The sequence below is a fragment of the Pelodiscus sinensis genome, unplaced genomic scaffold, assembly GCF_049634645.1.
Source record: "Pelodiscus sinensis isolate JC-2024 unplaced genomic scaffold, ASM4963464v1 ctg61, whole genome shotgun sequence".
Taxonomy (NCBI): domain Eukaryota; kingdom Metazoa; phylum Chordata; order Testudines; family Trionychidae; genus Pelodiscus; species Pelodiscus sinensis.
The window spans coordinates 15058-36258 of NW_027465843.1; the positions used below are offsets into that span (position 1 = coordinate 15058).

Here is a 21201-nt window from a genome sequence, read left to right on the forward strand (position 1 = left end):
TAGATCCCTTTCCGCCATGCTCCTTCCTAGACAGTCGCTTCCCATCTTGTATGTATGGAACTGATTGTTCCTTCCTAAGTGGAGCACTTTGCATTTCTCTTAATTAAACCTCATCCTGTTTACCTCTGACCATTTCTCTAACTTGCTAAGGTCATTTTGAATTATGTCCCTATCCTCCAAAGAAGTTGCAACCCCACCCAGTTTGGTATCATCTGCAAACTTAATAAGCGTACTCTCTATCCCAATATCTACATCATTGATGAAGATATTGAACAGTACGGGTCCCAAAACAGACCCTTGAGGAACTCCACTTGTTATCCCTTTCCAGCAGGACTTAGAACCGTTAACAACAACTCTCTGACTACGGTTATCCAGCCAATTATGCACCCACCTTATCGTGGCCCTATCTAAGTTATATTTGCCTAGTTTATCAATAAGAATATCATGCGAGACCGTATCAAATGCCTTACTAAAGTCTAGGTATATGACATCCACCGCTTCCCCCTTATCCACAAGGCTCGTTATCTTATCAAAGAAAAGATAAGAAGTTGGGTTGAGCACTCTCAGCTCCTGGCTTGGGGCTCCTCTATCCACAGAAGCAAGGCACCCGGCACAGCCCCTCCCCAAGCTGCGAGGCTGCAGGCTCTCTTGGGACTCTGGCGGCTCAACACCTGCCCACATGGCCGGTCCCCTCCTGCTCCTGCTCTGTGGAGGAGCTGCTGAGCCAGTGCACAGACCAGCCCATTTCCTGCACCAGCTCTGTCCTAGCGACCCCTTCCCAGGGCCGACCCACCGCTACGCCACCAAGGGCCCTTTCACCGGCACATCTCCTAATGCGACAGCTGCCCCCGTGTGCCCGCGAGCCTCTCCGCCCTGCACGCTGGACAGGCCCAACTGCCTCTGCGCAAGCACAAGTGGCCCCAAATCAGAGCTTCAGCCACAGGGCAGCGGGCAGCACCGGACCCGGCCTGGGCACACCCTGGCAGACTTGCCATTCTCAGGCAGAAAAGCTTCCAACGCAGAGAAACTACCCAGCTGGAATCCAGGTACAAATGGATGCCCTGAGCCACGGCCTCAGCACCTCCCAGCGTGTTTCCCACGTCACACTGCGTGGTCTCCCACTCAGGGACTTGCAGCCTCTCACCACTGCTGGAGACTAGCCACAGCCCCACCGAGCGAATGAGCCCTGATATTGCCGTGTCATTTCTCTTCTGCCTCTCAGTCTCTCCTGCATGGGAGGTACGGTGGGAGGGAGGGAGGGAGCGGTAGCTCACGAAAGTTCGTGCCCAAATCCCCTCATGAACGCATCAGTCCCAAGTGCCACCGGAAAGGCCCCTCCTGCCCCTGCTGGTTTTGTCAATTCAGCATCACGCGCGACCCCGTTGGAACCACAGCAAAGCGCACGCTGAAAGCCGGCCACCCTTGCCAGCAGGCCACACAGAGGTGCCTACGGCTCGTGCTCGCTGCAACCACCACGGCGTGGGCGTCCAACAGGCCCTTCTTCCCCTCTGCAGCTCTCTGGGGCTTCCCCCAACTCGGGCGTGACACGGTCAGCCCCGAGGAAACACTGCGCCTCCCGAGCAGCATGGGGACAGAGGAATTGCCTGACTGGGACAGACCCATCCAGCCAGTTCAGGAGCCTGGCCCCAACCACGGCCAGCTCCGTGCTCTGCAGAGGTCTGAGAACCCCCAGTAGCAGATAACCCGACCCCCGGGAAAGTCTCTTCATGATCTTGAATCATGAGCGTGTACAGCCCAACAGCAGAGTTTGGCATCTTTTCCAAAGCTTGTGAGACGCTGCTGTCCTATCTCTGGTGATCCCCCCCGGCCACGGAACTGCCCCCTCGGTTTTCAATCCAAGCCACTGCCCTATCTCTGGTGATCCCCCCCTGGCCACGGAACTGCCCCCTTGGTTTTCAATCCAAGCCGCTGCCCTATCTCTGGCGATCCCCCCCTGGCCACGGAAACACCCCTCGGTTTTCAATCCAAGCCGCTGCCCTATCTCTGGAGATCCCCCCGGCCACGGAACCGCCCCCTCGGTTTTCAATCCAAGCCGCTACCCTATCTCTGGAGATTCCCCCGGCCACGGAAATGCCCTCTCGGTTTTCAATCCAAGCCGCTACCCTATCTCTGGCGATCCCCCCGGCCACAGAACCGCCCCCTCGGTTTTCAATCCAAGCCGCTGCCCTATCTCTAGAGATCCCACCTGGCCACGGAAACACCCCCTCAGTTTTCAATCCAAGCTGCTGTCCTATCTCTGGCGATCCCCCCGGCCACGGAACCGCCCCCTCGGTTTTCAATCCAAGCCGCTGCCCTATCTCTGGAGATCCCCCCGGCCACGGAAACGCCCCCTTGGTTTTCAATCCAAGCCGCTGCCCTAACTCTGGCGATCCCCCCTGGCCACGGAAACACCCCCTCGGTTTTCAATCCAAGCCGCTGCCCTAACTCTGGAGATCCCCCCTGGCCACAGAACCGCCCCCTCGGTTTTCAATCCAAGCCGCTGCCCTATCTCTAGAGATCCCCCCTGGCCATGGAAACACCCCCTCGGTTTTCAATCCAAGCCGCTGCCCTAACTCTGGAGATCCCCCCGGCCACGGAACCGCCCCCTCGGTTTTCAATCCAAGCAGCTGCCCTAACTCTGGAGATCCCCCCGGCCACGGAACCGCCCCCTCGGTTTTCAATCCAAGCCGCTGCCCTAACTCTGGAGATCCCCCCGGCCACGGAAACGCCCCCTCGGTTTTCAATCCGAGCCGCTGCCCTATCTCTGGAGATCCCCCCTGGCCACGGAACCGCCCCCTCGGTTTTCAATCCGAGCCGCTGTCCTATCTCTGGCGATCCCCCCTGGCCACGGAAACGCCCCCTCGGTTTTCAATCCAAGCCGCTGTCCTATCTCTGGAGATCCCCCCGGCCACGGAAACGCCCCCTCGGTTTTCAATCCAAGCCGCTGCCCTATCTCTGGAGATCCCCCCGGCCACGGAAACGCCCCCTCGGTTTTCAATCTGAGCCGCTGCCCTATCTCTGGAGATCCCCCCAGCCACGGAAACGCCCCCTCGGTTTTCAATCCAAGCCGCTGCCCTAACTCTGCAGATCCCCCCTGGCCACGGAACCACCCCCTCGGTTTTCAATCCAAGCCGCTGCCCTAACTCTGGAGGTCCCTGCTGGCCACGGAACCGCCCCCTCCGTTTTTGACCCCCCTAAGTTCTTGTTTCCCTGATGCCTCATATGCACAAGAAAGAAAAACAGGAAAACTCAAGTGAAAGAAAACGCTGCCGAACAACCCACTCAGCTGCACAGTTTCTCCCCTGGGGAGAGGATGAGCGCGACTCAGCCGCATGTGACAGGAGTTAGTCATGGTTCTGAGAGCAGGCTGGTAGGTGAGCGGAGACCATGGTGATGAGAGCGACAGAAGCATCTTTCCAGAGCAGACGCCCAGTGGCAGTGAGTTCCGCTGTCTAACGGGGCCTTGGGAAGAAGTATTTCATCTGACAAAATTGCTGCCTTTGGTTTCAGTGCACACTGCCTTGCTTGTGCGGTGTGACAAGACTCGCAGGCTCCGCTCTCTCCCGTGCTGCGCGTTAGGTGGTTTCCCTTCCTCAGGGACCATCTCAGGCTTTCATCTGCCTGGCCTCTTGCTCCCTGCATTCCTCTCTGCAATCAAGACACGGGAGCTGGGGCTGAGCCGGGCAGCAGCTGGCAAGGTGAGCCAGGGAGCCCTGGATTTGGCAGACACAATCCTAGCCTGCCTGGGGACCTGGCGTCTGAGCTGCACACAGACAGTGGGAAAGTAAAAGGAAGATTTTCCCTCCGTGGGGAATGAGCCAGGACAGGCCTGCCCTGTTCTGCTGCTCCTCACTGCTCCAGCCGCCCTTGGATCACTGGCCCATTGGCCCCCAAAGCCGAATGAATCTGGGGAGCAGCACTGGCCCGTGCTACTGCCTTGTGCACACTGGCTGCCCCAAGCAGTCCTGGGCGCAGGCCAGCCTGCTGCACTCAGGACGGGTGCCCACCACTAGGGAGCAGCTCTTCCAGCAGCCAGGCTCACACGAGCCGGGGGGGCTGTGCCGAGGAAGGCCCAGGGGGAGGTGGCAGCTCTGGGAGGCACTACACCCGAGTGAGAAGGCAGCAGAGGGATACGCTGACTCCCAGCGAGGACAGGAACGGGCCAGCCAGCACTGCAAGGCATGTGGCGAGCTGAGCCCTGGGAGCCAGGCGTCTCAGGTGCCAGTGAGACCCGCACTTCAGAGCTGTGACCACCCATGACTCGCTCGCGGAGGTGGAGGCGGATCAGGTTCAGGCTAGCAGGACTGGAAAGCAACAAGGCACAACAGCGAACTCCGCTCGTGTCACAGTGATTGTGGGAAACGCCCGGGCTGGCCCCAACTGGCCCAGGGCTTCCCAACATGGGATGCCTCCTGCAGCGCGAACTGGCCTTGAACACCCTCTTGCACGCAGCAGCGGCCACCCTCTAATGCACAGCAGGAGCGGCCTGCGGGTAAAGGGGCCGTTACAGGCCCAGGCCCTGCTGGGGAATCCAGTCGTGCATGCCCGGAATCCGAGCAAGGGCAGGGGCAGCGCTTTAGAGCTGCCAAGGCAGAGGCTAAAGGGGCGGTGGAGAGATGTGTGAAAGCCACTGATCCGGATGTTCTGAGGTGATGGGCACCTTGCAGGCAAACTGGGCCTGGACACAGGCCCGCAGGGAGCCCGCGTGCTACCCTGAAGGACAACACCAGTGGCCCGAGGTGAGCAGCATGCAGAGCGGGGTAGCCCAGTGCCTGGAGGGACCAGGCTGGCCTAGGGAAGCTGCGCGGGGAGTGGACTGGGTGCTGAGAAGGGGCTAACAGCCACTGCCCACAGCTGATGACATCCTGCCTCCTGCCTGGCGTGGGTGCTGAGGAATGCCCCCACCACCTGGGAAAGGCTCCCGCTGGCTGCACAACGCCCAGCACCGGGGGCTCCAGGGACTCTCTCCCGGGTGCTGGACGGGCTGGGAATACCTGCAGGTGCTGTCCCCTGGCAGGCGAAGGGAGCAGCGACACGGCTGAGTGAGGCCGGCAGAGGGAAGGAGCTTTCCCACTGCTCGTCCGGGACAGGCCTGTGGAAGGGAGCCCAGCGAGAGGCGAGGTGCAGGCCAGGTGTTGGGGAACATCTGCATTCGGCTCCACGGGGCGTGGGCTGGCCGCAGAGCGGAGGCAGAGTAGGAGGCATTTTGATCATTTTTCTCCTGTACACGCTGCCCTTCCCTGTCTGAGTGGAACTGGGGCTCCGCTTACAGCCATCCGTGGATAAAGCAAAGCGCTCGCATGAAGATTGGCGGTGCCATCCAGATAGAAATGCAGCAGCCTTAGCAGAGGGCGGGATTGACTGACATGCAAAGCAGGACTCACTTTTTGTGGCCATTTGAGCTGAGGATGAAGAACGGCTTTATGAACCTCTGGAACTGGACAGTCAGTCCATCAGGCTCACCCTGCAATGCAGCCTAAGCAGAGGCAGAACTAAGTTCAAATCCCACAAGGGAATGGGCTGTCTCGCAGTGGGGTAAGGATTTGGCAAAACCTTTCAGAAACCCCGTGTTGAGGTCAGGCGAGGATACAGCCTGCCTGCGTATTGGAGCATGAAGAGCAGCAACGGAGCATGCTGCTAAATGGACTGTGAATGATACACCCTTATTCTTTAGAAACGGCACACTCACTAATACGGATTGAACAGAGGCTGGCTTGGAATCAGGATCCTTAACCACGTCCCACAGTGAAAATCTTTTCCATTTTAAATGGTAACGTTTCCTAGCTCGCTGTCGGTGCCTCTGCAGAGAGTGAGTCTTGGTCCTGTCAGAGCCCCAGTGCCCGGCCTGGGAGAGGCTGCGACGGTGGGTCTGGTTGGGGCACTTCCTTGTGCAGCTCGAGGGATAGTCCGGAGACACAGCTAAGCATCTGACGTTCCTCTGAGGAAGGGGAGCAAAGCCAAGCAGCACCGTTGGCTCAGCCATGCCCAGGTGAAACCAGAATCCTTGCTGTGTCGTGTCGGACCTTCACAACCTTCAGCCTGGCAGGGAATGGTGGGGAAGCGGGCACTGGAGCTGCACTGCCGCTGCGGGGGACCAGCATCTATCCAAGCGCAGGCTCGCTCGCTTGCTTATTCGCCAAAGCAACTGCACTCAATGCTGCAGCTTGTGGCAAATGGGGCTGCGTCTGGAGCACACCAACGAGAGAACACGCCCCAGGCCACAGCGTGGAAGAAGACTCTCTCTGGCATCTGGAAGGAGTTGCTGCGTCACTGGTCTGCGATATGGCTGAGAGAGCACCGCAGGCAGGTGAAGAATCCGGCAAGCGTCACGCAAAGCTCTGAGGCGTGGCTCCTCCACAGGAGCCCTCAACTCCAGGAGGCTGGCAGCCGAGTCACTCTTCTGGTGCCGGAGACGTCTCCTGAGGCTGCCCCTAGCCTGTTCCAGAGGCAGCTGTTGTCTTGGGCATGCGCCTGGAAAGCGAGGGAAGGTTGAACGGCGTGTAGGGTCATTCACCACAAAAGACCTTTCGACACCTTCTGTCCTGCAGTCTGAAGTTCCTTGCCCACTGGCACTGCAGGGGTGGTCTCCGTCTTGTGTCAGGGGCGAGATCTGGCGTGATGCCCTAACGGCCGGCAGGGACAGGAAGAACTTTACTTTCGGAGCTGCACGTTGGCGTATAGACCGAAGGTCAGATTTCATCTTCGGGCACTTCTTCACCAGAAGGCAGCTCAGTCAAGAGTGCCCATGGAAGGGCTATGGAGTGAGAATGCCCATTGGGGGTTTTGCATTTATCAGAAAGCTCAGCCTTTCTGACAGAGTGCGTGTGAACCTGCGACTCTCTGCCGTTCATTTGCTGCCAACTGCTTTTACGAGTCAGCCACTGAACCATGGAAAAATAACAATCCCAGCACCTCCGGAAAGCTGTCTCACGGACAGACCTTTGTAAAGACTTGGGGGGCAGTAAGAGGGGCCCACGGGGAGAACCTGTGTTGGAAATGACCACGTCCTACGGCAGAATTAAGGGACTTTCCATGCCATCAAATATAAAAATAAGCGTCTTTGAGCTAGAGAGCAGCAAACCACAGAGAAGCAGAGGATAATGGATCCTAGAGTTAAACTTTCTCCTGTGAAACCTTCGGATCTATTGGTTTAGCTTCTTCAGATCCAGGACTGGACAAAGACTCCATCTTTCATTGACAGTAGGAAACTGCAGGAGTAGAACTCCCCATTTCTTAGATTTACTGGAAACTGCGACTACTTTCCCCCTTCATAGAGCACTGATTGTTATACTTATCACTGAGTGGTAAGAGGGGTCCTGACTGGAGCGCTTGGTTTGGAGGGAGGTTCTCAAACTGTATAGTACAGCTGTGTGTTACCGTGTGCAAAACCTATCTGTCCATGCTGATCTTTGCGTGAAGATGGCATAACCATCTCCAGGTGTCAGGGCAACAGCAGTCAGGCTTTCATACACTGCTGAGAAGCAGAGGGTGCGGTTGCTATTGGTAGCGTTGTCTGCCTTTGTGGAACCATTGAGACGCAGAGTGCTGTGGATAACATTGCCTTCAGATATCTGGAGGCAGCTGAAGAATTCTTCTCTCGAAAGAGACCAGAGAAGTAGCCGTTGCTTTTGTTTCATTCTTTTCCTCCGATACTTCATCCAACGTAGAGCTAAAAAGTCCATCCCTTTTGAATGGAAGAGCATCGCCTCTGGCCTTGCTAGGTGGGGCAGAGTGGATGAGCAAGTCGTGCTTGTCTTGCTGCTGCAGCTATCAACACTGACGATGCATCAGTGACACCAAAGGGAGCGCTCATCAATCTGTTCTTCCTTAATAGGGGGAGTTACTCGCCTACAATGCCTGTCAGTGGGCTCGCAGTAAACGCGAGAACTCTTGTGCTACCGGCACTAGCTCGCACTAGGATCGCAAAGTTACCATATTACAAGCCAATTAAAACCCAGCTTGAAAGGCAGCTTCAGAACTTAATTTCATTTACAAGGCTGACACCTGCAATAGAGGTTTACACAAAGACCTGGCCTGGATGGGCCGCTCCGTTCCACACCCTAAGGACATACAAAGCCCAGCACCTGGTACTCAAGAGTAGGTAGAACCTTCTCTGTCAGCTGCATTGAGCATGGATGCTCTGACAAGTTTTTCCCCATTTTTTCCTTCTCTTTCCCTTCCCATCCCCCCCTTTCTCTGCTGTTTATTTTGCAACCTGGACCCCTTCACTCCAGAAGCTTGAGGGGGCAGCCGCGTTAGTCTGTGCAGGGTAAGGCCGCTAGCTGGCCCCGGGTATTCAGGAAACGAGGAGCGCTCTCCATCTCTGTTAGAAACGTGAGGCACTTTGCTAAGAGAATCCCACCCCGGAGCAGGTTCACGTCCACACATGGTCAGTGGCTGGATGGACCGCTTGTATCACCCCAGCCTCAGAATGTGCTCAAAGCTGGGTGGGCGGGTAGGGAGGGGGACATGAGCTCTCCAAGAGGCATCCCCAGCAGAAGGCTGCACTGTACCTGAGCAGGACTAGGCAGAACATGCCAAGAGACTGAGGGCAGCTGAGAAGCTGCTCCCCCCGGACAGCCGGAGGGCTCAGAAATCATGCTCAGGCTCAGAAGGATGAGGCTGTAGGACGGAGACTAAACTTCGTAGGAAGCTCATGTGGCTGCGGATGGAGCTAAGGCACCACGGCAAGAATGAGCCGATGGCCATGGCCACCTGCTGGGAGTTGTCGGCCGGGGCTGAGACAGGCCTGCGGGACGCGCACGTCGCAGGCAGATGGGGATGTTGGGCTCGGACGAAACAGCAGCCAAACCTTCTCCCGTAAGCCAAGGGGGCTGTGCAGTGGCAACATCTGCCGACGCTCGCGTCCTCACTGTGAGCGTGCGGGAGGGGTCAAAGCATGGGCTGAAGCTCTGCTCAGTGGGACGCTGACCAGGGGCCCCACTCCAAGCACAGATGATCACCTTGGTGCTTTCCAGTCTCGCCAGGCTTGCAATGCCTGGGAGTGTGCAGTGTGGGGGAGGGAAGGGGCAAAACGAAAGCCGAGCTCAGAGCCCTCCCTGTGGCGCCTGCCTCGGTCTGGAAAGTCTGAGGAAAGTCTGGAAGCAGCAGGCCACACGAGAATGCTCTGGACACTGACACTGTGCAACACCAGCCACAGTGCCGGCAGGAAAACATGGCCACGTGGCGTGAACTCTGACTCAGGAGCGCCCCCCTTGCTGGCCATGCAGACATGGAGCGAGAGTCCTTCTGCCTCACCTCAGGCAACACCCAGCTCCCTCCAGTCAGGGGCCTCCTGGCTTGAGGGGCCTTAAACTGGCTCTTTCGGCAGAGCAGAGACGGGGGTTCTACTGAGCCGACAGCTGGTTAGAGACGGGCGCGTGGAGCATCTCTGGCCTGCGGCCACGGGCCGTGTGCCAGGCTGGGAAGGAAGGGGGCTGGAGAGACCTTAGGTGCTGCCCCTGGGGTTCTGGCCCAGCCTGGCTGGATACAGGGATGAGGACGCAGCCTGAAAGACTCAGCAACCAGCAGAAAACGAGAAGTCAAATCCAGTGCAAGTTTGTGCAGAACTTTGCTGGTGCTCTGGACCGGCCTCCGCACAGGGGCAGCGCACAGCTGGTGGGCAGGACGCCAACTTATGCTGCTGGTGGGAGACAGCGGGACAGACAGACACAGCAGGGCCACAACTGGAACACAGGGGGGCATGCACTCCGGGGACAGCCGTGGGGCAGGCCCCTGGGACACACCACAAATGAAACCTTCCCTCCGGCCACCTGCTGGCCAGTCCCATTCAGCTCATCCTTGGGACTGTCCTCATTTCACTGCCGTGCACTCAGTGCCGGTGAAACGTGAACTTCCTGCCGCCTGGGCCTGCCAGGGAGCCACACTGACCTGAGCAGCCGTGTGCTTCGCAGTGGAGCAGCGGTCAGCACCAGGGTTGGCCGGGCCTTCGGGACGAGGTTCCCCTGTGCCTGCTCCATGCAGCCACGGCTCACTGAGGGTGCCTGCAGGGGACCAGCCGTCCAAGGGACCTTCACTCAAGGGAACCTGCCCAGCCCACCCATGGCTCTCACCACCCAGCAGAGGCTCTCACGCCTAGAAAAAGGATTTCCTTTCCGTAGCAGAAAGAGGGGAAAATGCTGCATCCCTCCTCTCACCACCACCTCACGCCCAGGCAGGGATCCACGGCCACCCAATGGGAAGACAGCCTCGTGGAGCTCTGAGCGCTTCCAGGGCTGGCGAAGGGGACATGGCCCCTTTCAGGGAGCTTTTGGGAGCGGTGCAGGAGGGGGATGCCAGCGGGGGGAGGCAGGGGGACACCGCCAGCTAATTTAGTCTCTGCCGTTTCCAGAAACCTTTCACGTGGGAATGCTGGATTTAAAACTTGCAGTGACCTGGAATCTCCCGGCTGGAAGTCTCCTGGGAGCAGGGCTTGGAGTAGGAAGGCTCTCTCCAGCCGTCGTTTGCACCATGTCAGAGCCAGGGGGAATTGCCTGTTTCCTCCCAGAAATCAGCGGCACAAAACAGCACAGCACAGGACACAGACATGCTACTGGGGCACAAGAGGGCAGGGGGGTCGGCTGAAGCTCACACTACACAGCAAGTTCCACCCCTCTCCCACCTCCCAGGGGCTGTGGGAGGAGGCAGCAGCGTGGCTGGCACGTGGCACAGGGAGCACGACATGGGTTTGCTATGAGATGGGAGCATGCTGACTTACACAGCTCGCCCACCCTCCGCAGGCCTGGGGCGGTTCTAGACAGAGCAGCGCGGACATGCAGATGGGAGAGCAGGAAGAGAGGCAATGAGAGAGAATGTTAGCATCTGTCCGGGCGCAATAACAACATGGAGAATGGTCACACTTCACCCCACCGTCCCAGAGCCCTGGGACTCCCAGAAACCCAGGCTGGACCCAGGGGCTGGCTCCTCATGGCCCTCCCTCGCAGGGGCTCCCTCCGCGGGGCAGCAGGTACCAGCAGGCGTGGGAGTTGTGCGGAGGAGCTAAAGCCATGGGCTGGGGGGGGGTTCTCCCCACGTCACAGAAACGCGCCGAGGTCTAGGACAGCAAAGCACTCTGAACAGTGCACCGGGCGCCTGGCGGCTCCCTCCCAGCCGTCTGTCGGGCACAGGCCTGGCTCCATGCGGTTTGCTGCACCCCCCGGGCTGGGCACCAGCTCTCTCTGCTTGGTGCCTGTCCAGGAGTCTCAGCGTCTGGGGCCTGCAGGGGGTATGGCAGAGGTTGGGACGCTCTGCCGGGGGTTGACGTTTACTGCGGCGCTGCAGAGCAGAGGGGCTGAGTGTGGTTCTCGGGAGATGTTAAAAGGGATCCAGACGACTGGTACCAAAAGGATTCTGGGAGTCAGGTCAGATCAATTCAGTATTCACTGAGTTCGCATTCCTGCATTTACTGGAGAAAATGGGACATTCATGGTCAATGAAGCCAACAGCCAAAGCCTGCGACAGTCGGACAGGGGTGTTCCTAGAGGGAAGGAGGAGGGAAGGGGCAGGGGAGGAGAGTTTGGGGGGTGGGAGAGAGGGGAACAAGAGCGGGCAAAGAACACAGGTGTGGGGGAGGGCGTTCTACAGAGTCAGAGTGAGCGGTCAGTCTGGCTCAAGCAGAAATCTGCTGCGTGCTTTGATTCTGGACGGGTGTGAGCGCAGTCCCTAGAACTAACGCCACTGGAGCGCCACTGGGCCCTTGCGAGACAGGGACAGACCCAGGGTCTCTGGGCAGGGATGTGTGGTTGACTCCCTTCCTGAGAACCCGCCACACATTGTTGATTTTCCTACCCACTCAGGGATGCAAAGAGTTTCCCTTCAGAGAATAAGTTTGAGTTCCTGTCTGGCTCCCCAAGAGCTGCTGGGCCAGGAGAGCTGTCCAGTCCCATCCCAGCTGGAATCCTGCCTCTGTTTCACCCCTCAAAGAACTCCTAGCCCTTCCCATTGGATAGTCCAAAGCGAAGTCCCTCCCCCATGGACCTGAGAGGACAGGAGCCCTGCTTTAGGACACAGGTCACCAAAGAGAACCTCTGTGGCGCCCTGAATGACATTTCCAGACTCCTCCTTGGTTCCCGAAGTTTTGCTCGCTGTATCGAGGCTTTCGTCAATATCACCTGCTGCTACTGGTGCTACAAACACCAGGGCTTAGACTGGGATTAATTAAAAGGCTCTAAAAGGCAAGAGGCTGCAGTCACAATGGAGCCAAGTGCCAAAGACCGTTGTGTTGAACACACAACTCTCCTGTCTGCATCGCACTCCAAGGGGAGAGACGAGCAATTTCATCGGGTGCATTGTTTCAGGCAGAACTGTCTTCTGCCGAATGAGACAGGGAGGGAAAGGCTCTGGCTAGCGCTCAATACAGCACCCAAAAGTCAGGCTCAAGCGAGGTTTGTGCAGGTGGAGGCTAATTAAGCTCCAGGGCAACCCCAAATCAATGCGCCAATACATCTGCCTGGCTACCGAGCACTGCCCCAGGCCTCCCCCCGGAATGTCCCTGGGTTTTATCGGGGGGCTGGAGGCCTCTCAGCTGGGTGCACAGGAACGGCTTGGCTATGCTTGCTGGAATGAAGCAGAAGAGCAAGTGGACTTCCCAGCTCCTTTTGAAAAGGGCCCCTCCCAGCCTGGGAACGCAAGAGGCCTGGCCATGACTTGACTTCTTCAGCTTAACCTCAGAGTGTGACCGCGGAACAGTCGCACGTCAAGCGAAAGCCACCCTGCCACGGCTGTGCTGCCTCGTCAGTCTGCGAGCGGTGAAAGGGGGCCAAACTCGTACCTCAGTCGAACCCATGGAGATATCAAAGCTGCACTAGGAACAGGAGACCTAAGGAACACCCACGGTAACCATGACTGCTACCGCCCCAGCTGGGCTGCCTTTGGGGGTGAAGAGAATTTGGGTCTAAGCCATAAGCACCTCACTGCTCCCAGATCTTCCACAGGAGCCCCCAACTCGCCTCTCGAAGGCTCAGCCTCTACGGCAGGGACAGGACCTTTCTTCTGCTCACCGAGTCTGCCACCCCGGGACCCTCATATGCTTATGGGAACATGGTGGGACCCCAACAGACCCCTCTCAGCTGGCTTGCAGGGAGCTCTCTCTAGCGGCTACTTGGACCTTCCGCCCGGCCCGTCTAGTGACCACAGGCTCATCTAGAAGTGGGAAATCCCTCGCTGTGACCCTCCCTTCCAGGCTCTCTCCCTGCACCTCGGGGCTCACTCAGGGCTGGACTCACATGGAGGGGAAGGCTGAAGCCCTGCGCTTCTTGGCCACCGTGCCTGAGCGCATCTCTGTGGGAATTTCCTGCCCACGTGCCGGGACACGCTGGAACAACTCACTCCTAAGTGGTAACCCAGTGGGCACAACGGAGCCGAAGCCCAGGTCTGCTCTTCTACTCACTCCGAGGGATGCGCATGAGCTGTGATTAGTACGTTAGTGATCAGATGAGGTGAAGCCAGCTGTGCTTGCTGTGATATGAACACATGCTGAGACTGATTACCCACAATGCCCCTGTCTCCTTGTAGGCAATGCAGATCAACGTTGAAAAGCCACAAGCCCACCCATTCTCCCTGGGAGGGGAGTCTCCGATTGGTGCGTCTGCTCAGGGTCAAAGAACCAATTTCTCTGCAGGGAGACCACCCCACAAATCACGAGTTCTTCTTCGACTAACCCGGGGACACAGCCCGCGCTCCCTGCCAGCCGGGCTCGCCGCTGTGTCCCAGCGGAACTGGTACGCTCTGCCGCTGCTGGCAGTGCCAGGGCCAGAGGGGAAACCTACACGACCGAGACAGGAACGCCACGGCCTCCGCCTCATTGAAAACCCCTGCCCACGGTGACGTGCGGTAGGGGCCAACGGGAGACAGCACACCAGCGCCCAGCAAGTTTGCAGGTAAGAAGAGTTTCAACATCTGCACCTAGGGACGGCTCCCTTCACGGCCTCCCACAGTCTAGCGCTGGCTTTCTGGGCAATGCCCGACTGCTTGGATCCCTCTGGCCCCCACCAGGGGATATGTCTATGCTGCACGTAGACACCCACAGCTGGCCGGTCCTGGCTGTCTTGGAGGCGGGACTCAGGGAGCCTGCCAGGTGGCAGGGTCCCAGACCTGAGCCTGTAGCCCCATCTAGCAGCACCTTAAACAGCCCCAAGCCGGCTGGCGCGGGCAGCCCCGGGAGTCCAACTGCAATGTAGCTCTGTGGTGATCGCACCCAAGCGGCCCGGCCTCTCCACGTTGCCAGCACGGGGCGCTCCTGAGGCCTCTCCCGATGACCTCGCTGCTCCCACAGGGGCTGCTGCTGGAAACGGTGACAGGAGGATTCCCTGTTGCGTTCCCTCCCTCTGGGGCACCTGGCCTTGGCCACTGTCAGAGACAGGACACTGGGCTGGATGGACTGTTAGTCTGACCCCGCCTGGCTGCTCTGATGTCCTGCTGCAAGGACAGGGCCTGTGGGACCCATGCTGCCTCCCGGGTGTCAGCTGGAGTTCTGCCCCATTTCCAGCGGGGCAGGATCCAGCCGGAGGCGAGGAGATGTGAGCATGACTGACAGGGTGGAACGGTCCTCGGAGCAAATGCACCTGCTCCACCACCACAACCTCCCTCCGGGTACAGCCTGACCACAGGCATTCCCCACGTGCTCCGGCTGGGCAGCCACCCTGTCCGGGGGGACAGGGACACGCAGATTTGTTCCCTCAATACTGAGTTCTCTGTTCTACTTCTCCCTATTCCCAGCTGGAGGAGAAGGGGGCACCTTCCTGAGGGATTAGAGGGGATTTTAGCTTCTCACTTCACCTACTTCTGGCACTCCTGCCGGACTGCCGCACTGGATCAGACCCTGAGCCAGGAGGGCCAGACGCAGGTGTGCTGTTGGTACCTCCACACCACGGGACCCCGCTAGGAAGGGCCTGAGAACAGGGATCTAATTCCATTTTTGTCTTGGCCCCTGCCAAACCTGAGCCTCTCCACCAGCTCTCCAGGGTTTGTCCTGGATGTGGGACGACACTTCGGGCCTTTTTTGGGCAGAGTTTGGACACAAGAAGGAGCCCAGGAGCCTACAAGGAAACAGGGGTTGTCACTGCAGTGGCGGAAAGCTCACACCAGAAACGTTACACCATTTGACTGCAACAGAATTAATTGATGAGTTTATATAGAAAGAGGAAGCTTTACCCTAGGAGCTAAATGTCTAAAGGGCTTATTTTTCTTCTCTCTCTCTTTCAGATCTGTAGAAATACAAAGCAGTTGTGGGTGTCCAGAACAGCACCTGAAAAACTCACTTTTGCATCTAAAAATTTGTTTCAAATGACACGTCAGGCACGTTCTGTTGTTGGTTTGGCACAAGAACCAGAGCCCTGCGCAGAGCCCCCTCTGGCCTGGATCCTCAGCTGAACGAGCTGGTGCTTAACACTGAAACGGCGTCAACACTGCTGAACCGCCCTGGCTGGAGTCCAACTCTCGGCCATAGACAGGCCTGGGGTCCAGGAGCCAGCAGGGGTGGGAGGCTAGGTCCAGGGTTCACTCCCCCCAGTGAGAACTGGCACGGGCTGCATGGCCACGGCCAGAGCCACGCGACACAAGGACATCGCACGAGAATGCCATTTGAAACAGACGCTTTAATGCTGCACATTTAACAGCGAGACTGGGCCTGGCAGGCCTTGCTTGCAGCTTCTGGGGCTAGGCTGTCAGTCTCCAGCTGCTGTGGTACAGCTCGCTGCCACTCACTAGCACTGCCCACGCAGGCGCTCACGTGACTGCGCGTCACACAGGGATTGCACGGCTGGCCCTCCCCTGGAGTCACTGTGCAGCAGCTCACGGGGCCCAGGCGCCCGCACACGGTAACTCAGACACAGCTAGTTCGTGGGACTGGGGGTTTCTCACTGCCCAGAACACTGGAGGTGGGGACCTGCCGCTGGGAGTTGAATGTGGCCGCAGCTAACTTTATACTGGGCTTATTAACCTCCAGGGGCTTCTTGCAATTGCCAACGTGGCTCATGAAAGCTTGGGTGCCACGCATGCCAGTGAGACCCCACTTGCCACGCTGCTCTGCCAGGAGTGTCTGCCAGGCCGTGTGCTGTGTCTGGGGACAGGGAGATGCTGCCGTCGTGCCACGATTATCCAGAACCTTTCTCTGTGACTAGCGTGCACAAGCTCAGGCCGGGAGAAGAGAAGGAACGGCCTCGCCACTGACGGCCCGGACTCTGGCCGTGCGTGTCTGTTGACCTCTTTTCCAGGCGCTCTCGTCATACGCCCCCTGCAGGAGACGGTCCTGAGAGCAGACAGAGAACCCAGCTTCTGCCTTGCAGCCCTGCGGCTCCCCGCTAGGGACGCTGCACAACGTGCCAAGGCCTGATCTCCAGGAATTAACGCACCCAGGGCACTGCCCGGTCTGCTCCCTCCACCCTTCTTCCGGCTCCACCAGCTCTTGTCCCACAAGAATCTCTGGCAAGAGCAGTGAGGTGGTTTCTGGGAGCATGGGGAGATTCTTGGGCAGCAGCCTGAGCGTGGCGTGGCCCAGTGAAGCAATGATGTGGGACAGGCTTTGGCAGCAGCATCTTCAAACTCCGTCTGCGACACAGCAGGGTCCAAAGGCAGCTTCTGGCAGCAGCAGCAGGGCTCCGGGTGGCCTCTGGCAGGTGGGAGCTCGCTGTGTGTCAGCCACCAGCAGCAGCAAAGGGCTGTTCCGGGGGCAGCGGCAGCAGACGTAGCTGGTCCTGCGTCTTGTGCCGTCCATCACAGGGGCTGCCGGGGGAGCATGGGGCCGTTTTCTTCCACAAGTCAAGCGCAGGGACTGCAGAGCAGGGCGCACGCTGCTGTGGGCTGCGTCTGCACAGTCAATCGCTCTGTGCCGAGGACTTGACGAGCGGAGGCGAGGTTAGCGCCGCGGAGGCGAGCCCCTGCCACCTCTCGCATGCCCTGCGGACGGGGAAGCACTTCCAGCACTTGGACTCTCACCAAAGGCTCTGCCTTTCAGAGGAGAGGCCCCAACACCATGAGAAGCGAACACGTAACTTTGCCAAGGCCCCAGCGGAGCAGCACTCCGCGAGCACTCGGGGCCCCGCGGGGGAAGCGCAGATGGCAGGCATGTGTCTATCAGCGCCTGGGGGCTGCAGAGAGGCTCCGTCCCTCAGGGAGCATGGAGGCTGTTCCGCTGGCTCGGGGTATGCGAGTGGCCTGGCGTCTCTCAGGGCTGCGGAGGACAGAGGGAGGCTGATGTACCTTGGAGCCCAGGACAGGCGGAAGGGGGAAGAGGCACTGGGCAGGTGCAAAGCCTTCAGCACAGAGGCTGCAGGTTTTAGCCCAGCCTGAGTCTGAGCTAGAAATCCAGGCCGGGGCCCATGGTGTGGAGGTGAGCAGAGCAGCCGCACAGGGAGGCTACGGGCAGCCAGGGAGCAGGGTCTGAGGGCAGCAGGCATAACTCAGGGAATGGGGCTGACATTGCTAAGGGGCCTTGAGAGAAGAGGCAGGGTTAGGCAGGCTGGGGTTAGAGGGAAGCGGTGTGGGGCGGGGCAGGCTGGGGTTAAAGGGAAGCCGTGTGGGGCGGGGCAGGCTGGAGTTAGAGGGAAGCGGTGTGGGGCGGGGCAGGCTGAGGTTAGAGGGAAGCGGTGTGGGGCGGGGCAGGCTGGGGTTAGAGGGAAGCGGTGTGGGGCGGGGCAGGCTGGGGTTAGAGGGAAGCCGTTTGGGGCGGGGCAGGATGGAGTTAGAGGGAAGCGGTGTGGGGCGGAGCAGGCTGGGGTTAGAGGGAAGCGGTGTGGGGCGGAGCAGGCTGGAGTTAGAGGGAAGCGGTGTGGGGCGGAGCAGGCTGGGGTTAGAGGGAAGCGGTGTGGGGCGGAGCAGGCTGGAGTTAGAGGGAAGCAGTGTGGGGCGGGGCAGGCTGGGGTTAGAGGGAAGCCGTGTGGGGCGGGGCAGGCTGAGGTTAGAGGGAAGCGGTGTGGGGCGGAGCAGGCTGGAGTTAGAGGGAAGCGGTGTGGGGCGGAGCAGGCTGGGGTTAGAGGGAAGCGGTGTGGGGCGGAGCAGGCTGGAGTTAGAGGGAAGCAGTGTGGGGCGGGGCAGGCTGGGGTTAGAGGGAAGCCGTGTGGGGCGGGGCAGGCTGGAGTTAGAGGGAAGCGGTGTGGGGCGGGGCAGGCTGGGGTTAGAGGGAAGCGGTGTGGGGCAAGGCAGGCTGGGGATAGAGGGAAGCGGTGTGGGGCGGGGCAGGCTGGGGTTAGAGGGAAGCAGTGTGGGGCGGGGCAGGCTGGGGTTAGAGGGAAGCAGTGTGGGGCGGGGCAGGCTGGGGTTAGAGGGAAGCAGTGTGGGGCAAGGCAGGCTGGGGTTAGAGGGAAGCGGTGTGGGGCAAGGCAGGCTGGGGTTAGAGGGAAGCGGTGTGGGGCAAGGCAGGCTGGGGTTAGAGGGAAGCGGTGTGGGGCAAGGCAGGCTGGGATTAGAGGGAAGCGGTGTGGGGCAAGGCAGGCTGGGGTTAGAGGGAAGCGGTGTGGGGCGGGTCAGGCTGGGGTTAGAGGGAAGCGGGGTGGGGCGGAGCAGGCTGGGGTTAGAGGGAAGCGGTGTGGGGCGGGGCAGGCTGGGGTTAGAGGGAAGCGGTGTGGGGCGGGGCAGGCTGGGGTAAGAGGGAAGCGGTGTGGGGTGGGGCAGGCTGGGGTTAGAGGGAAGCGGTGTGGGGCGGGGCAGGCTGGGGTAAGAGGGAAACGGTGTGGGGTGGGTCAAGTTGGGGTTAGAGGGAAGCGGGGTGGGGCGGAGCAGGCTGGGGTTAGAGGGAAGCGGTGTGGGGCGGGGCAGGCTGGGGTTAGAGGGAAGCGGTGTGGGGCGGGGCAGGCTGGGGTAAGAGGGAAGCGGTGTGGGGCGGGGCAGGCTGGGGTTAGAGGGAAGCGGTGTGGGGCGGGGCAGGCTGGGGTAAGAGGGAAACGGTGTGGGGTGGGTCAAGTTGGGGTTAGAGGGAAGCGGTGTGGGGCGGGGCAGGCTGAGGTTAGAGGGAAGCAGTGTGGGGCGGGGCAGGCTGGGGTTAGAGGGAAGCAGTGTGGGGCGGGGCAGGCTGGAGCTGGCGTCTCCTGAGGCGGGTGAAGAATGGGGAGAGGCTGACTCCTCTGGGGAGCACGCAAGTCACTGATGAGTGGGCAAGAGCCAGTGTCCCCCGGGCACTGTGGGGATGGAGGGTTGAAAGTAGCTGGAGCTAAGACAGACGCTCCCTGGGTCTGGGGGCCCCTCACCCGTATCTCGGGGGGCTGCCGTCCGTGTCCGCACTCCCAAGCTGAAGGTTCCGGCTTGACCGGGAGCCCCGGGGCCAGTGTCCCGCTAAGATCCCCCCCGTGGGCCGGGTGACTTTTGTCTGGTACCGTGGGCGCTTGCTCGGACGGGTGGCCCTGTGGCACCCACCTTATAAACCTCTCCCTTTGCTGCCACGTCACCTTCCCTTCCCTCGCCCCATCTGCTCTCTGGTGCCCTCCACCTCTCCCCCTCCTCTGCTGTCCTGGCTCCTGCCCGTCTCGCTGCCCTCAGCCCTCCTGGGACCTGCCCCCCTGCACCAGCCCTTCTCTCCCCCCTGTGCCCACCCCCTCCTCTAGTCCCACTCTGATCATCTGTAGCTACACCTCCGCATCCCCTTTCCTAACACCCCTCTCTACCCACCTGCCCTGCCTCTCTCCTCTGGTGCCCGTCCCTCCCCCACACCTGTCTGCCCTTTTGCTTCACCCCCACAATCCCCTGGCACCTGCACTTTCCTGGTGCCTACCCTCTTCCCTCACTGCCCCTGCCCTCCTTGTTATCTTCCTCTCTGGGGCCCACCCCATCACCACCCTCTGCCCCAGTTCTCCTCATGCCCATCTGTGTTCTCTCACATGACTTGCTCCATCCCCTGCCTTCCTCATGTCCACTTCCCCTTTCAATCCCTCTTCTCCAGCCACCCACTCTTCCCCTCTCCCCTTCCTCCCTCTTGACCCCATTGTCCCTCCCCGCTCCTCTCCCAGCATCACCCTGTTCCCTCCCCTCTCCACCACCACTGACACCTTCCCTCTCTTCCCCCCTCCTGCACTTTTCCTCATTGTCTCCTCTTGGCCCCTTGACATTTGTCTCTCCTCCACCCTGCCCCTTGCTGCCTCCCCCTTCCTTCTCCTGCCTTGCCCCCTCCCCTCAGCACAAGCCCCTTCCTCTCTCACCCCCCTTCCTCTTAGTTCTCCTCCTACCCTCACCTTCTACTTTCAATGTGGAAAGCTGTTTGCGGGGGCTGGAACTGGGGCTGTGGTGCTATTTCTAGTACCTCGGTCCCAGCCCCAGCTGCTCCTGGGCGGGACCGTGAGCCAAGACTGGAGCAAAGGCCAACTGTGGTGCTATTTTTAATACTGCAGTCCTGGCCCCAGAAGCCTCTGCAGCCCCGGCCCCAGCTTCTCCTGGGGTGGGACTGCATGCCAGGACTGGAGCAGAGGCCGCCCACAGTGCTATTTTTAGTACTGTGGTCCCGGTCCTTGCAGGACCATGGAACTAAAAATAGCACCGAAGGTGGCCCCGGTTCCAGGTGGAGTAAAGCAGCAGCTGCACGAGGCCCGTTCCAGCTGGGGCAGTCTCACTGGAACAGCCTCACCTCACACATCCCGGCTCCAGGCGGAGCAAAAGGGCAGCCGCCTGCCACCAGGAACCCACCAGGCCACCATTTGCCAATGCTGCCACCGCTCACCTTCCATTCCAGCAGGAAGGTGAAGGGCAAGTGCTGCTGCATGGCTCTTAAAAGGACATGGGCGAACCTGAAGTATTTAGTGCACAGCTGCACAGGTGCACAGCTTAGAGGGAACACTGCTGGAGGGGGAAACCCTGGGGCATGCAGGCAGCTGTGTGGGTGCCACAGCGGGGCCCTGAGTCAGCGCCGGTCTCAAAGGCTCAGGGTGGTGATGGGAGAGCAGGGCTGTGCTGTAGGGAGGCACATGGGGGGCTGGGTACTGGTGTTGGGGAGACCTGTGTCACTGAGGGTGGACATTGACAGCTGTGATGGAAAACTGAGGCCCTGACTTCTCCTGGCAATTCCAAGTCATGTAGCACTTCTCCTGCCAACTTCAGCTCCTCCAGTCTCTCAGCAGTGGCAACGGCAAACGGGATCCATTTGCATTTCGTTACAGAGGCCGTGTACGGGGCTCCTGGGGCCTGTTCAAAGGCTGCTGCATCCCACCTCAGAGGTGGCTTCCTTGCACTGCTGGGTGAGCAGTCCCTAGGTACTTTGCCTGAGTGAGTCTTTGGGGCGAAAGG

The 21201-nt window shown here is 59.7% G+C and overlaps 1 protein-coding gene across 8 annotated transcripts in view; it reads right to left on the bottom strand.

Moving 5' to 3' along the window:
• Nucleotides 1-21201, bottom strand: part of SHANK3 (SH3 and multiple ankyrin repeat domains 3) — a 708141-nt gene that overhangs the window by 11355 nt on the left and 675585 nt on the right. Inside the window, exons 24-25 of one of the 8 annotated variants that reach the window (XR_012898754.1) lie at nucleotides 15151-15203; nucleotides 10718-10752 (exon numbers count right to left, since the gene is read on the bottom strand). The exons of 4 other annotated variants lie outside the window; for them this stretch is intronic. Coding sequence is in view for 2 of the 4 variants with exons in the window: in XM_075914854.1 (XP_075770969.1) it covers nucleotides 10718-10752 (35 nt within the window). In the remaining 2 variants the exon portion in view is untranslated. Of the gene's footprint in view, nucleotides 1-10717; nucleotides 10753-10970; nucleotides 11405-15150; nucleotides 15204-21201 lie in introns of all 8 variants that reach the window. 3 more of the 8 variants (XR_012898753.1, XM_075914854.1, XM_075914856.1) reach the window with 3 other exon arrangements.